The following is a 16048-nucleotide window of genomic DNA, read 5'->3' as shown; positions in this document are numbered from 1 at the left end:
GTCTGTCTCTTTTTTAGTCACATCAGCTCATGCTTGAATATTTTTAAACAGAAATAAGTATCTTCTTTCTTATGTCATATGAGTTTGTAATTAGGTAGAAGTTTGTCAAATACTTTAACAAGGAGAAAAAGTTGGAGCACTGTCTTGTAACTGATTCTGTTACTCCAGAGTCTGGCCGAGTTATCTTCTCATTTTCAGAAGTTCATGATCTAAGCTGTAGGTTCCTGGGAAAGTGTCCTTTCTCCACAAACACGATTTTTCTGCTGGTTGTTTCCTCCCTGCACCCTGAAGGGAGGGTTTCCCTGGCTGTTTTGCTGGTGTCAGTCCTGCTGAGAGGTCTGACCAGCAGGTCAGAGCTGCAAGAACCAATATGCTGAAATTAGGGCTGGTGCTGAGCAGAGAACTAAGCCATGCTCAGAACAAACGCTGATGATTAGGAGAGAGACATCTGGTCTTGATGCACTCAGCCCTTTTCCACTTTGTTCCTTAATTTTCCCTTTTGTGTTTTTGCATTTTCTGTTCCAGTTTGTTCCTTAGTATGCAGCAAACTAAGGGACCACAAAGATGGAAAAGATAATTCCAGACATTTCTCATGTTTTGTGTTCTTTCTCCTGAACAGGTGAAAATACAGCCTGTTGCTAGATATGACTGGGAGCAGAAATACTATTATGGCAATCTGATAGCTGTTTCAAACTCTTACCTGGCTTATGCCATTAGAGGTGAGTTACCTTCTTGTCTTGGATGTGATTTGTATTCTTTTGCTGTGTGTATCATTCAGAAAGGCAGAGTTTGCATCAGAACAGTATAACTGGCACTAATTGAAACATACCATGCAATACTCATGTCAGAATGCTGTTGTAGAGGGAATATAAGCAATGGTGGAGAGAAGAGTTTGTTATCTGGGAGAGTTAGAAATAAAAGAGAATAACTCAGTGGGGATGTAGGAAAAGCTGAAGGACTACACTGGTTTTACAGGAGAGCTGATGTTCATATTCCTCCTCTGATTAAATCTTTTTGCAGCAAACAAACTGCTCTGTAGCAAAGCACAGAAACAGCCCCATAGTAATTTGAGCAGATAAGTGTTTGTGATGGATTTGCTTGCATAAATTTAGACTTGAGTTTAAGGCTAAATTTTGAGGATCCAAAGAGCAATGCAGCTGCAGTGCCTTGTGCAATAGAGAGAGGAAGGCAGAACAACAAGTGGCAGGATGAGAGGAAACAGTCTCAAGTTGTGCCAGGGAAGGTTTAAATTATATATTAGGAGAAATTAAAACGTTGGAACTGCCCTGCTCAGGGAAGTGGTGAAGTCACCATTCCTGGAAGTGTTCAAAAAACACATAGATATGGCACTTGAGGACATGGTTTAGTGGTGAACATGAGGGTTGTGCTGGTTGGACCTGATGATCTTAAAGGTGTTTTCCAACCTTAAGGGTTCTATGAAATGAACACTTAGTTATCTACAGTGTCTCTTTCTGCTCTCATAGAAAAACAGAGTGTCTGTGTCTCTTTGTTCTTAGTTCTCACACCAGTTTATCTGGTCTTTGATGAAACCTGCTACTCTGCTCTTGTGTTTTTTCCTAGCTGAGGTTATTTTAGAGTAGCTGAAGGATGTCTCACCCTTTTAAAAGTATTTTAAAAGCTTGGGTGTAGTAACACTGGGAAGCTGAGTGGTTTGCTAGGGCTGATGTGGCCATCAGGAAGTGAAAGTACCATGATTTCTGTAAGACTGCCTGCTTTGTAGTGATTGGTGTCTGTCGGAAAAGGGGAAGCTGGAAACTTAGCTTAGTGTGCTAATGTTCTGAAGCATCTTCTTTTCAGTCATGCAAGCCAAAAAGCAGTGCTTTCTGCAGAGTGAATGCTCATGCCTTTTGCTTCCCCTTACAGAACGTGTATCTGAGCTATCTGCCTCTCAGTGACTCCTTTTCTGCAGTAACTGAAAATTAAATTGCTAATAAAATTAATTCACTGTCACTGGAGGTCAGCTTTGGAAGCGTGGCAAGCTCAGGATGAAGGTTTAGGCCTCGTGTTTAATAGCAGCATCTTTAATGAGGATAATCCTGGGAATTATGAGACGTTCATAAGAGTTATGGGAAGTTTATGAGAATTATGCAGAGAAACCACAGACCTGAATGGTGACTTCTCCCTCTGTGTGTCTCACAGCTGCCAGCAATGGCTCTGCCATGGTGCGGGTGTTGAGTGTCAGCACTGCTGAGCGGACCTTGCTGAAGGGATTCACGGGAGGTGTGGCAGACCTGGCCTTTGCTCACCTCAACTCCAACCAGCTGGCCTGCCTGGACGAGGCTGGCAACCTTTTTGTCTGGCGCCTGGCCATGGATAAAGAAAAAATCCAGTATCTTGTCCAAATACACCTCCTGTCAGCCTCTGTGTAATGATTAGATGTGAATGCAACCCCAGCATTACCCTCTGATTTTGTAGCCTTTGCAGAATAACAGCTTGCAGGGTAAAGATTGATAGTTATGCCCCTTTCAGAGTGTCAAATCTGTCAACTTTTACCTGCATTCAGTACAGTCATTAGTTGATATTGCATTGCTTGAAATTCTAGGAGCACCTCAGTGCTCCTGGTCCAGGCAAAGTAGACAGTGAGAAGTGTCAGTCTGTAGCAGCTGGCCTTGGCCGTGGGCAGTGTCGCCTCAAGTGTGTGACAGAGGTTTGCCTTGTCTGGTTCTACCTCCTTTCCTGAGTTACTTCTCTAGGGAAGAGGATGTAATATGTCCCATCCACTCACTATCTTCCTTCCAAACCTGTCATCCTTTTAGTGGCCCTGAAATTTATTTTCAGTGTTCATTACCCTAAATATTTTCCTTTTAATTGCTAGGAGTGATTGCTCAGTGCTTCTGGGAAACGTGTGAGGTATGTCACCTCAGAGTGTAGCCTTTTAATTTTAATTGTGCACCATCATTTCAAAAGCAACTGGAGCAAAGGTGGTGGTAGTTGTTGAAGCCCTGATTTGTAGTGGTGCACTCGAGCACTCAGCTGGGGGCAGTTTGGTAGCTCTTCTGTCTTTCCCTAGTAGTGTTGCAATGCTAAAGAATCATCTAATCATTAGCTGTCTGATGGATTGCACATTCAGACATGGCTGTGTACCCCTGTTGTGCTTATCCTGTCACTGCAGCCTGCAAGAGAAAATTGTGAGAACCTATAAACTTTTGTAAGCTGAAGCTCTTCTGTCAGTGAGGAAACTCTAGCTTGGCTGCTTTCTCAGCAGAATCCCTTTACCTGCTTCCTATTTGAATGAATGGCCCAAAACCCCTTGAGGTTTAACAGTATTAAAACAGCAGACCAAGCCTGAACAGATTATTGCTGGGCATTAGCAGCAGAGCCAGAATGTTACATTTCTTAACCCTGGTGATCAGAGAGGAGATCTTGGTTAACATCAAGCGACCTGACAATACCCCCCTGAACACCTTCCGGAGAATCATCTGGTGCCCCTTCATCCCCGACGATAACGAGGAGAGCGGCGAGGAGGGGAGTCAGACCTTGGCGTTGTTGCATGAGGACAGGGTAAGGAAACTGCTTTGGAAACGTTGCCCTAATTTATCATTAGGAGAGAATTTAATGGAGGAAAGAGCTGAGTTTGCAATGAAGTTGTAAAGGCTCCTGTCTAGTCCATGTTGGGGATCCTCCTGTAAGATGTTGGATTCCTCTCTTCCCAGGAGAGATCATTCTCTGGGCCTCAGGAGGATGGAAAGGGAACTTCTGCTCACCCTCAAATGCCAAGGGCCACTTGAAACAGACATCACTTGTCTGTTCAGGCTGAGACAGTACCCAAGGGAGGGGCTTGGTGGGCAGCAGCTACAAATGCCAATTCCCTGTGTTGTGTGCCGTGCCAGGAAAGTACTGAATGGCCAAATTGTGTGGAAATGGGAAGGTGTATGTCACACACTTCCATTGGGCTGGTGTATCAGGCCTTAAGATAAGGATCTAGGAAGCTCTCTGGATCAAGCCAGTGGTTATAAAAATAAACCTGTGTGTCTGCATGTTTGTTTTCCAGGCAGAGGTGTGGGACTTGGACATCATCCGAACCAACAACAGCTCCTGGCCGGTGGAAGTGCCTGATATCAAAGAAGGTTTCATTGTGGTGAAAGGCCACAGCACGGTACAAACCTGGGGTTTTTTTGTTTTCTTTGGGTTATAGTGTCTCAGGAGCTGCAGTTCTTAGGACAGTTGGCTGTAAAAAAACAATTGTGAGGCAATTATGATTGTGAAAAGCCAGAAGACCCCAAACCAAAATGAGCTCTATTCATAACATGAATAACAGGAAGATCAGTGGCAACAGAATCCCTTGTACTTGAATTTGCTGTCTGGAAAAGGTGATAGTTTATTATTACCAAGAAGGAGGGTGCCTGTCAATTGTTCTGTGAAGGGTTAAAAGGCTTAATGTTAGAAGCTACCAGTTTCTGTTAGAAATGACTCTGGTCTTCTCTACTATCAATTGTTAGTCAAATTCTTGTTTGAAGATGGAGCCTTTTCTTCTTGTAAAGTAAGAAAAGCTATTAAATTACTTTTCTGTGTCTCTTTTCCCCCCTCTGTGTAGTGCCTGAGTGAGGGAGCACTTTCTCCAGATGGAACTGTGTTGGCCACAGCAAGCCATGATGGTTTTGTAAAATTCTGGCAGATCTATATTGAGGGACAGGATGAGCCAAGGTAACTGGAGAATTGGGAAATGAAGGATCTTGGAACAGAGAGCAGCATTTTCTCTGGAAGAATTTCCTTGATACAGAATTATCTGTGATGGTCATTCTCAGGACATTATAAAGATACAGCATAAGTGTTTGTAATTTGTTGCTGAAAAAATGCATCACTGAAAATCATAGACTTATGAAAAAAGCAGAGATCTGTGTCTGGAAACAGGAGTTCTGTGCTTTGCACAAGCTGTAGTCAAACTCTTTTGCACTGTCTGTGTAAATGCAGGAATCTGCTCTGAGCTGTTCTTCTCAATGTTGACTTCTTTTTGCTTTGTATTTTTGTAAAGACACCAGACCAAATGGCAACATGGGATTTTATTTATTTATTTATTGGTAACAATATTTGTCTGTGTGATCTCCTTATTTTATATAAGGAGAGCTACAAGTCAATAATCATTTGTGGCTTCTGGACAAGGAGTTGTGTGTTCAGCATTCTCCTCATTTACCACTCCCTTCACACTTGGCTGTTTTCTCTGATTTATTCCCAGGTGTCTTCATGAGTGGAAACCCCATGATGGTAGGCCTCTTTCCTGCCTGCTCTTTTGTGACAACCATAAAAAACAAGACCCAGAGTAAGTCCCTAATCCTGTGCTTGAAGTATTGAAGTTCAGCATTGTTTTCTTACTCTGCCTTGTCTTGAAAGTTCCTTGTAACTGAATCATACTTAAAGTTTTTAGCTTTGTGGTAAGAACAAGTCCTGTCATCTTTGTAGTCAGTTTTCTAGTGGTGGAGAAATAAATGAGACTCTGAAGCACATCCTAAAGGGACCTTAATCATAGTGCCAATTCCATGAACGTAATGAGAATTCTAAATTGAGAAATTAGAAAAACCTGAGTCCTCTCAGGTTTGTGGTATGGTCAATCTTAAATGGCGTGTTAGTCCTCCAGATTTCAGCTGCCCATTGCTGAAAATATAGCTTTTATTGTTACTGTTTCTTCAGTTGTGGCTTTAAGGTTTCTGAGAGGTGTAGTGGTTTCTAGTCTGCCTCAGAGCAGAAATTTTCTGGGAATTCTATGCCATGGTTGGGCAAAATCGGCCATGGGCAGCTTGTGAGGAGCTTTTCTAGGAAGGATCAATCTTCTTTAAGAGAATTGGGATCTGTTGTGCCTACAGAGTTCCCTTCTGGAGGTTTCTCATCACAGGAGCCGATCAGAACAGAGAACTGAAGATGTGGTGCACGGTGTCTTGGACCTGTTTGCAGACTGTTCGGTACGTGTGCCTGGATGCCCCTGAAGGCTGGGATTTAAGGGTACTGAATTTGCAGAGGTGACCTGCAATCCTGGTGTCCCATGGATTTTACTCCTTTGCCTGATCTGTTGTTGGAAGCTCTCAGCTCTGGCAGACTGTCAGGTCAAGCTTAGGCAAGGCCAGGGAAGTTTATACTTCTATTATTTGTGTTACCAAGATCTGTTGTCTTTGCTTTGTTCTGTAAAGCATAGACATAGCTGTAGCATGAGGGGAGATTGCACAACAGATCTGCACACCTTGAGTGTTTTCTTCTCTGGAAATTTTAGATACTCAATAACCAATCTAGGATCTTTTCCTATTAGTGCTTTTTCTTTTTAAATTTTGAGAAGCTGCTGTGTTGATAAAGCTTAAGAAATTGTCTAAGGCTTAAATGTTGAGCCATTTGTGTAGGTCCAGAAATTGAAATTGTGCTTTAATCCATCCCTTGACTCAGCTTAGGTTCCCTAATTTTATTTTTCTGATGCTGGATCCTGGCCTCTCTCACCATAAGCATGCTTAAGGCCACTTTGGATTTTCCATCTCTAAATGAGAAGAAATGACATAGAGCCAAGTGCTGCTTTTTCCACCTCACACTACAGAAGGTCCAAAATTTGTGGAAGGGTTATTTTGATTTGGTGGATTTTTTGTTTTAAATCTGTAGCATTGACTCTTGTACTCCTATGAATGTGGAACATGATGAGTAATGACTTAAGTGTCACCTTCCATTTCAGTGTTCAGAATCCATAACTCGATCCTATCTTGCCATCTCCCAGCTGCTTTCTTAGCTGATGTCAGCATTGATTTCAGCAAAGGAGTTTCTGTTCTAGTGGGTGGTTGCACTGTAATAGGGCTGTAAACTCCTTAAGGTTCCGTGGGAGTTCTGGTAATTATTGCAGTTTCACAGCAATCATGCCAGTTGGGCTAATCTACCTTGCTGTCTGCACCCCCTCCCTCTTATTTGTCTATGTAGCTTTTCTCCTGACATCTTCAGCTCCATGAGTATTCCTCCCAGCCTGAAAGTCTGCCTGGACCTCTCCGCTGAATATTTGATACTTAGTGATGTGCAGAGAAAAGTAAGTGGTTCATTTTGTTGCTGCCTGTGGGAAATGGTGGCTGAAGCAGAATTGGCCTTGTGTGTGACTGGTTCTGCTGCCTAGGTCTGGGATTTGCATGTTAGTAGATAAAAATGCAGAAGTTGACTCAGCAATTTCACTGTTTGATGAAAAAGGGCAGCAGTTCAGCTGAGTAATCCTGAGGAGCCTTAAGGATTATTTCTCACCCTTTGTAAAGCTCTCATTTGGAGATAGTTGTGTCTGGCATGGTAGGATTGAGTTCTTGATCAACATTGACTCGCTTAAGAGTGTGGTGCTTGTGGTTCCCTTGAGTGTTCCATTTCAAATTTCAAGATCCAGGCTTTTATTCCTAGATCTTTGCCTTGTTCCCAATCTGTTTTGGATGCTCAGCTGTGTAGTCCCCACACATGTGCATGGTCTGCTCTGAAAGCTCTGATTTACCATTTCCAGGTCTTGTATGTGATGGAGTTGATGCAGAACCAGGAGGAGGGCAAGGCTTACTTCAGCTCCATCTCAGAGTTCCTCCTTACCCACCCAGTGCTCAGCTTTGGCATCCAGGCCGTGAGCCGCTGCCGCCTTCGGCACACCGAGGTGCTCCCAGCAGAAGAGGAAACTGACAACTTGAGTGTAGGTAGGTGACAAAATCTGGCTGCTGTGTGGTCAGGATTTCTTTCCTGGCTTGTTCTGACTTTCCTGTGAAAGGCTGGTCACTTCTCCCAAATAACAAGACTAGAGGCAACAGCCTCAGGTTGCGCCCAGTGAGGTTTAGATTGGTTGTTAGGCAAAATTTCTTCACCAGGCTTAAACTGGGTTGTCAAGCATTGCAACACAGGATTCAAGGTGTGGCCTGGTCACTGCCCTGGTGCTGCTGGTCACACTGTTGCTGAAACAGGCCAGGATGCCAATGGCCATCTTGGCCACTTTGGCACATGCTGGCTCATTATAAGCTGCTCTCAACCAGCACCCATAGGCCCTTTCCCACTGGCCAGCTTTTGCAGCCACTCTGCTCAGCTCATGGTGCTGCAGGGGATTATTGTGACCCAAGCACAGGACACCTGGCACTTGGCCTTGTTGAATCTCACACAGCTGGCCTCAGCCCATCAATCCAACCTGTCCAGATCCCTCTGTAAGCCCTTCCTCCCTTCCAGCACATCAGCATTTCTGCCTAACGTGGTGCACAGCATCCTCAGCCAGTCAAGGGAGGGGATTGTCTTGCTCTGCTCTGCAGTGGTGCAGTGTTGAGTCCCATGTGCAGTTTTGGGCACCACAATATAAAAAAGACACTAAGCTGTTAGAGAGTGTCCAAAAGAGGGCCATGAGGATGGTGAAGGGGAATCTGTATGGACAGTGGCTGAGGTCCCTTGGTCTGTTCAGCCTGGAGGAGACTGAGGGAAGACCTCATTGCAGTCTTCCAGCATCCTCACAAGGGGCAGACACTGATCTTTTCAATCTCATGACCAGAGACAGGACTCAAGGAAATGGCATAAAGCTGAGTCAGTGGAGGCTTTTGTTAGATATCAGGAAAAAAATTTTCATCCAGAAGGGGTGGTTGGGCACAAGAACAGGTGCCCTGGGGCAGTGGTTGTAGCACTGAGCCTGTCTGAGTTCAGGAAGCATTTGGACGGTTCTTCCAGGCACATGCAGTGATTTCTTGGGGTGTTCTGTGCAGGGCCAGGGGTTGGACTCAGTGATCATTTTGGGTCCCTTCCAGCTCAGGATATTCTGTGATCCTGTGGAGTTGTCTGCAAATTTACTGAGAGTGCTCTTGATCCCCTCATCCAGATCATTGATAAAGAGAATCTGTATCATGCTGGTTATTTGCTGTCAGTTCATCCTGCTGTGATGCTTTTGTAGTACTTTGTGTGTAGTTTCCTTGCAACTTCATATTTTACCTTTGTCTCCCTTCCAGAAGGTGCTCAGGGCTCTGGGGCTGTTGAATCAGCAGCAGGTGTGCTGATAAAGCTCTTCTGTGTTCACACCAAGTGAGTATGTATGTGCAGCTGTCTGTGTTTGTCCTAACCCTGCATGACCTGTAGAAATTTAAGTTAAATTCTTTTGCTCGTAACAAAAACTACTTGGCCCCATAGACATTTCTGGCTGGGGTGTGCATGGCCTTACAGGAGGTAGCCCTGAATGGTGTGACAAGATTGTATTTCCATGGCCATGAGTGATTTCAGAGTTGTGCTCACACACAAGTGCTGGGCAGCATCTCGAATACCCTGGGTGGCAGAACTGGGTGACACGGCTGAGTGAGGATCAGCTTCTGTTGCCTCTGTGACAGGCAGAAAACACTGAAGCATTTTCCAAGGGAATTAGTTCAGTGAAGAGAAATCTTCTGAGCTTTAATGATGCTTTAAGTCTTCTCCTGGTGGTTCTTAAGCTGATCAGAGATGTTTGTTTCTTTCTAGGGCCCTACAGGATGTGCAGATTAGATTCCAGCCTCTTCATAGCCCTGACACAAGTGCTTCCATGCCTGCCCATGGCTCTCATGAAGAATTTGGTGAGCATGTGTGTTAAATTGGTCTTCAGTGTTGCTGAGCCTTTAAAGGTTATTGGTGTGGAGAGCAGGATGGTGGGTTTGGGTATCTCTTTGTTCTGCAGTGGTGTCATTGCATAAAGGGTTCTGAATATGGAGTAGCAGTGGAGCAGGAAGCTGGTTAGACCCTGGTTGTGAGTATGGAGTTTGGGATGTGTTAGACCAGGAGTGCTAATGCTTTGTGCATGCTTGAGTTCACCTTCCTGGGTGATTTGGCACTTGTGAGAGAAACTTGGAGTTTGTTTCTTGTCAGGTGGAAGAGATCAGAGTGACAGCAGAGCTGTGGGAGTAGAGGGGGCTGGGCTGTTTGTGATGAGCTCTTTCAGCTCATTCACCATTCTGGGATGTGGCAGTTCAACTGGCCTTGCTTTTAGGGAAGAAAGGAAGCTTGGACATTTTATTATCAAAGCCTGATAAAATCCAGTGAGGCATACAAAGAGAAAGCATAACACAGGATTTGCTTTGCTCCAAGCTTTGACTGGGATCTTGCAGGGTTTTTACTTGTTCTTTTTGGAATCAAGCATGGCATAAGTTTATACTTAGTGGAATTAGAACTTTAGTTTTGGAGAGAAGTTCCAGACTGATTTGTATGTCTCTTGAAGCCTTTCCAGACCACATGGCTGATCTGAGCACGGAGGGGCTGGGCTCTGAGAAGGAGTCTGTGCATGGCTCCCAGCCGGACCTGCGGCGCATCGCGGATCTGCCTGTGCCAGCAGACTTCCTTTCCCTCTCCAGTGATGCCAAACCCAAGCTGATGACTCCAGATGCATTCATGACACCAAGTACTTCTCTTCAACAGGTAATCAGAGATCAGCACTCTTAAGGTGATGCAAGGGATGGGGGTGGATTTTGGTACTTTTGGACACGCTTTCCAGCTGTAATGGCTGTGGTAAGCTCTGCTAGCTGAATGCAGAGCACACAGGAAACTCTGCATATAACCAGACTGAGCAGAGACCTGTTGGCACATCTGAAATGCTAAACTGGCCTAAGATTGTGTTGTAAGTGCTGTGTTTAACTGCAAAACCACTGATGTAGGTATGCTTTGTAGAAATAGAGGTTTGCTAAATAACTGTATCTGGGCTGGGACACTGCTCTTACTGGTTTACACGTGTTGTTTGGGGATATGATATAACTTAATGGAAGAAAATATACCACCCTGCACATCCTGCTGATGGGCTCCTGTGGAAATGCAGATCTGAAATGATCAGGGGACTGTTGGCACTGTTCAGACTTGAGACCCCTCTGGAGTACCCCACTCTCTGCCATAAGCCCTCTGCCTCTGCACTGGTGAGGTCACTCTGGGGACTCCGCAGTTCCCCAGTAAAAGCAGTCATATGATGAGGATGTTTTGAGATTTGCCTTTGACCAGCACCTTGAGCACCTTAGCAGAACAACCCAACCTGTGGGGGTGTTTTCTATTCCCTCTTCACCAAAGACTCTCTAGGAGTCTTTCTTCCTCAGGCTGAGTTGTGTTGTTGCCCTCTGTGCCATCCTGACTGCTGTGTTTCCTTGCAGATCGCTGTCTCTCCAGGCAGCAGTGTCAGTTCCCTGACTGCAGTCACAGCCATGAGCAGCACTTCTGTCACGGATGCCTCTCTGCCCAGGTGAATAGCACATGAGTTAAATAATGCATCTACAGCTGAGCTGGCACAGGCCTTTGGGATAGCACAGAGCTGTAGCATGTCTTGCAGGAGAGGAGATTGTAACCAGAGTTAGAAACTGGCCTGAGTCCCAACATCCCTGTATAGGCAGCTGTTTGCATCCCTATTGCAGCTTGGAACATGTCTGTTGTCATCTAGGGGCCAACAAGAGTATTTTATGTGTGCCTCATAGGGATTCTGTTAATGCAGCTTAGTTTTGTTGCTCTCCATGCTTTTCCCAAAGGGCCATTGTTGTTTACAGGTAAGAGAACTCTGCAGCCACCAAAGACAGGGAGAGAATTAGGACTGGTAGGAAAATCTTACAGTGTGACAGTGGGTTGGACTGCATAACAGGGGAGAACTTCACTTCTGGGGTTTGGGAAAAGGAGAGAGACCTATCTCATAGTGTTGTGTTTCTCCCTGTACTTTGTACAGTGTGCACTGGAGATACAATTGGTCCCTTCTCTCACTGACCCCTCAAATTCTAAAAGATTGCAATGCCCAATTGCAATGCCCCCTTTTTTTCTTTTTTTTTTGTTGTTTCCACCTGGTATCTCTCTGGGCTCTATGGGGACTAGAAGATGCAGGTGCTCATTGACTGGGAGTGGAAAGAGCAAGGGCTCCTCCACTGACCTTTGTACCCCATTGCCTCACCTTGAGTGTTTGATGCAGATCAATCATTTCTGTGGGCTGTTTGATTTGCTGGTGTCTGTTTCTGCAGAGCTTCAGAAGACTTGACTGTGAGCCCCAAGATGCAGCTGGACACCAGCCTCACGCTGAGCAGCAGCAGCAGCAGTCTCCAGACCAGTCCTAGGAGTCACTCTGTTCTTATCCCAGGCCTCCCTGACAAGCTTACACCAAAGGCACCTGTTCCAGTAAGGCCCAAAATGCTTCTCCCTTCCTTCTCATGGGCCAAGGAACCTCTGTATGGGCCTCTACAAGCTGAAATTGCTCAGGGATTCTTGAGGTGTCTCCACATTATCCTAAAGCCTCTTGTTTGATTTCTGTTTGTAGGTGGCACCAGGAAACTCCTCTCTAGCACTGGAACTGCAGGAAGTGGAGCCCTTGGTGGTGCCCCAGGCTTCTCCTACCCGTGAGCGCTCCCCAGACGTCATTTCCTCTGCTTCCACAGCCATGTCCCAGGATATCCCAGAGATTGCTTCCGAGACCCTGCAGCGCAGCTTCGCGGCGGCTGCGCCCGCGCTGCCCGGGGAGGGGCTGGAGCCCGGGCACCACGCAGACAGCATGGCCTCAGCTGCCTCTGCCTTGCACTTGCTGTCTCCCAGGAACCGCCACAACTCTGAGCACAGCCACCACTCTTTGGACATGCCTCCAGTGGAGGTGGACAGACTGAACGCTCCATCATTACTGGAGACTGCTTTAACTCAGGAAAATGCATCTTCTGACAGTGTTGTGAGTCAGCCATGGCCAGCGGCTCCTGACATAACCCGGGAAACCAGGAACAGCATGGCAGACAGGTAATGCCTTGGCTTTGTCTGGCGTGGGGCAATTTGTTTGCATTGCCAAATTGGCAGCTTGGTGAAAAGCTCTTATGTTGTGATTAATCCAGAGCAGTTCTCCATCCCTCTTTCCCTTGAAGGATCTGATGAGTCAGCCTTCCTGTGTGCTGTGTCCTGAACTTCCTAGGCCACCTCTAACCATTTTTGCTCTCTGATACCCTTTGCAGCATAAATGATCTCTGTTTAGAAGGTGAAAAGTCTACTTTGTTGGCCTTCATGTTCACATGGAGACTTGAGATTTTTTTTTGTGTGCTCTGGAAATCAAACCAGTACAAGCTACATTCTGCCCCAGGTGATGCAGGCTTTTGTTGAATCAATTGACAAAATAACTGTCAGGTATGTCTCTCTTCTAGGACTGGCTCTATGCAGCTGGTGTTATAAATACATAAAGTACTTTAGCAGTCAGAAAATAAATGGCAGTGGAGCAGGAATGAAGGATGGTGCAACATCACTTAGGCTGCTTAGAAGGAGCAATCTGTTATGCTGGACCAGTGCTGGGTTCCATCCCAGAATCAGTGTTCCTGTCCTGTAGTAGGATGAGAACAGTGAGATGCACATGGCATCTCCAGAGACCCCTTAGGCTGGGGCTACATGCACCATGTGAATTTGCAAACACCTTCCTTTTCAGCAGGACTGGAAGGCTGAGAGGGTCAGTGTTGTCCCTCAGGAAATCCTGGACTGTTCACTCATCAGAGTTGCAAAGAAAGGCCTCACCTTGTGCCTCCACAGCTGAGGATGTTGTTTCAGGAAACAGTCCCATCTGATGGCTCTGGGAGGGCATTAAGACTGTGTTTCTACACAATATGTTTTCTTTTACTCATAATATGAACTTGAGAAAATACTTGTGTAGGAGTTTGCAACTCTCCTCAATCCCATTCTGTCTTTGAATTCTTCTGGATGTCTTATATCAGAATACCAGATCAGCTATCTCTGACTGTGAGAGATTGCACGAGTGCTCACTTCTGTGTAAAGTCTGTCCTGCAAGCTGCATTCAGGCAGACCTAACCGACAGCCTAGAAGCACGTGCAGTTTGCTCTCAAAATCATTGTGATACTCAAGACTGCATCCACTCTTACAATTCTGTCTGTTGGAGCTGACCCATCAAATTCACACACTTCCTCAGACACTTTAAGGAGCTAAGAAGCACTGATGATTTTTGCTTGAGTGATCAGTATTAAATGAGGAAGAACAAACCCAAGGTGATGCTATTTTAGGAAGTTTGGTGTGCTGCCAGGTTTGAGTAGTGGCTTACCCCTTTTGTATGAATGTCTGTTGGGAGGTAGTTCTTGGTAATTCAAGCATAGCTGAGCTGCTTCTCCCCTTTTGAGCCCCCAGAAAAGCACGTGGACAAGTTCAAGTGCTTAGTGCTTCTACACAACACTGCCTTTTCCTGGATCTGTGGGATCAGTGTGGGGTGATTTTTGTTACAGACTTCCTATCAGGATCTCTCATGAGACATGGAGAGAATGAATATCCAAGCTGAAAGAGACTTTTGTGATGGTGTTTTCTTTTTCCTCTCTCTAGCCCAAGGGATGAGGTTGAAGAAAAGCACAAGAGCTCTTCCTACCATCGACACAGCTACCACCTTCTGCAGCATGACAGCCAGGATGCCAGTGCAGAGCAAAGGTACCAGAGTGCTCAGCCCCCTCTCTCACCCTGCATTTACTCAGCTCAGGCTGCATTTGTGCCTCTGTCCCCAGCCAGCCTTCACGTGTGGGGTGAATGTCTCTGCTTTGTCTCCTGACTTAATGTGGGTTTGCAGCCCAGCTTTCTTCATGTTCTGGTGACTTCAGCTCATCTCCAGATTGGCAACTGGGCCCTTTCCAGTTTATTCTCTGTAGGGAAAGGTTTGATTGTGCTGCCTCTAAACGTGTGGACCAAGCTTGGTTTAATTACCAGTAAAAACCTATTAAGGGATCAGTTTCCTAATGCTGTGCATTGTATAAGGTAGCAAGGGTACCTCAGGAGTAAGTTTCTTGCCTCTGACATCTTTTCTCCCTTATAAGTGCCCCTGAAGTTCTGTGGGCACATTCTGGGGCACATTCTGACAAACTCAGCCCTGTTTGACAGCTGAGGGTTGTCCACAATCCACACATAAATTCAGACTGAAACCTGCAGCCTGTATTGGAAGCTGGTCATTGGGGAAAGTCTCCAAGATACTGAGGATCACAGACATCTTAGGCTCACCTGATCCTCCTCTGTTCTTGCAATGCATTCTGTGTCCAGTGCTTGCTGTCTGTAAAGCTGTAGGGATGTGCTGTGCTTGGGTTCCCTGCTGGGCCATGCTGGGGCTCGTGTGCCAGGATTGGCAGCTAAGCAGGCATTGTTCAGCCATGCTGCCTGGGCCTTGCTGTCCCTAATGCAGGGACCCTCCAAGCCTTGCTGCTCAGCACTCGAACTCTGCCTGAGCAGACCTGCATCAAAGCAGAGCAGCCTGGTCTGAGCTCTGTAGAGGTGACAGTGAAAGGTTAAGTGGGGCTGTCTGTAGCTGACTCTGGCCATGTGTGGATGAAGAGCTGTGTGAATCCATCCCTGCAGTGAAGGCTGGCACAGTCCAGTGTTGTGAGTGATGTCCTCTCCCTTGCTGTTCCTTCACAGTGACCACGATGATGAAGTTGCAAGCTTGGCTTCCACGTCAGGTGGATTTGGTGCCAAAGCATCTGCGCAGAGGCTGCCTGTGAAGGACTGGAAAGTCAAGGCATCCCCCCGGGCCTCCCCAAAGCTCAAGCGGAAGGGCAAGAAGGATGACGGGTACGCTGGGCTGGCCAGGGCACAGCAGGCTCAGCACCAGCTGGGCAGGGCACAACCTCTTGCAGCCACTGGGGTCTGAGGCAGCAGCCAAGTGCTCCCAGCTCTCAGCCTGTTTGCAAAGGGCAGGAACCCCACAGAAGGCATTGCTGGTTACTCAGACACTGACTGGCACTCAGGTGTGGGAATAGTTCTGCACTATCTCCAGCTGGGACTCAAAATCCAAAATACAGCCTGGGCTTGAGAAGAATGTATGGGAGGTAAATTAAACGTTGTGAGGGGACACTGGGCCCTTTCACTGGTTTCAGTGAAGGCTTCATTGGAACTATGTGTGTCACAATGGCCTCCATTTTTAATTGGCTTCTGATCAGCAGCACAGTGCCCTTGTTCAGCAATATTTGTCATTTGTTACCTGCTTGCTGCTTCTGTGTGTTTCTAAACAAGCCTGAATCAATATCCTATAAGTGAAAATTGGTGACTGGAAAGGCCTGCCCGTGGCACGTTAGAGAAATCTGTCTGCATCAGTGTGAGGAGAGCAGCAGAGCTTCTGCACAGGGCTCTGTCCTCTTCTTGTGTTCCCATAGCTCCATGATTTGGA

At 46.1% G+C, this 16048-nt stretch overlaps 1 protein-coding gene across 1 annotated transcript in view; it reads left to right on the top strand.

Moving 5' to 3' along the window:
- EDC4 (enhancer of mRNA decapping 4) overlaps positions 1 to 16048 on the top strand; it is a 31066-nt gene that overhangs the window by 5203 nt on the left and 9815 nt on the right. Inside the window, exons 4-20 of the mRNA XM_059857323.1 lie at positions 620 to 719; positions 2161 to 2350; positions 3375 to 3522; positions 4013 to 4117; positions 4556 to 4665; positions 5195 to 5278; positions 5820 to 5915; positions 6904 to 7006; positions 7457 to 7637; positions 8916 to 8988; positions 9415 to 9506; positions 10145 to 10341; positions 11058 to 11146; positions 11904 to 12057; positions 12197 to 12660; positions 14227 to 14328; positions 15301 to 15453. Of these exons, the coding sequence (XP_059713306.1) occupies positions 620 to 719; positions 2161 to 2350; positions 3375 to 3522; positions 4013 to 4117; positions 4556 to 4665; positions 5195 to 5278; positions 5820 to 5915; positions 6904 to 7006; positions 7457 to 7637; positions 8916 to 8988; positions 9415 to 9506; positions 10145 to 10341; positions 11058 to 11146; positions 11904 to 12057; positions 12197 to 12660; positions 14227 to 14328; positions 15301 to 15453 (2441 nt within the window). The remainder of the gene's footprint in view (positions 1 to 619; positions 720 to 2160; positions 2351 to 3374; positions 3523 to 4012; positions 4118 to 4555; positions 4666 to 5194; positions 5279 to 5819; positions 5916 to 6903; positions 7007 to 7456; positions 7638 to 8915; positions 8989 to 9414; positions 9507 to 10144; positions 10342 to 11057; positions 11147 to 11903; positions 12058 to 12196; positions 12661 to 14226; positions 14329 to 15300; positions 15454 to 16048) is intronic.

Source organism: Haemorhous mexicanus, chromosome 12 (genome assembly GCF_027477595.1).
Source record: "Haemorhous mexicanus isolate bHaeMex1 chromosome 12, bHaeMex1.pri, whole genome shotgun sequence".
In the NCBI taxonomy this organism is placed as follows: Eukaryota; Metazoa; Chordata; class Aves; order Passeriformes; family Fringillidae; genus Haemorhous; species Haemorhous mexicanus.
This window is presented reverse-complemented; position numbering and strand designations above follow the sequence as displayed.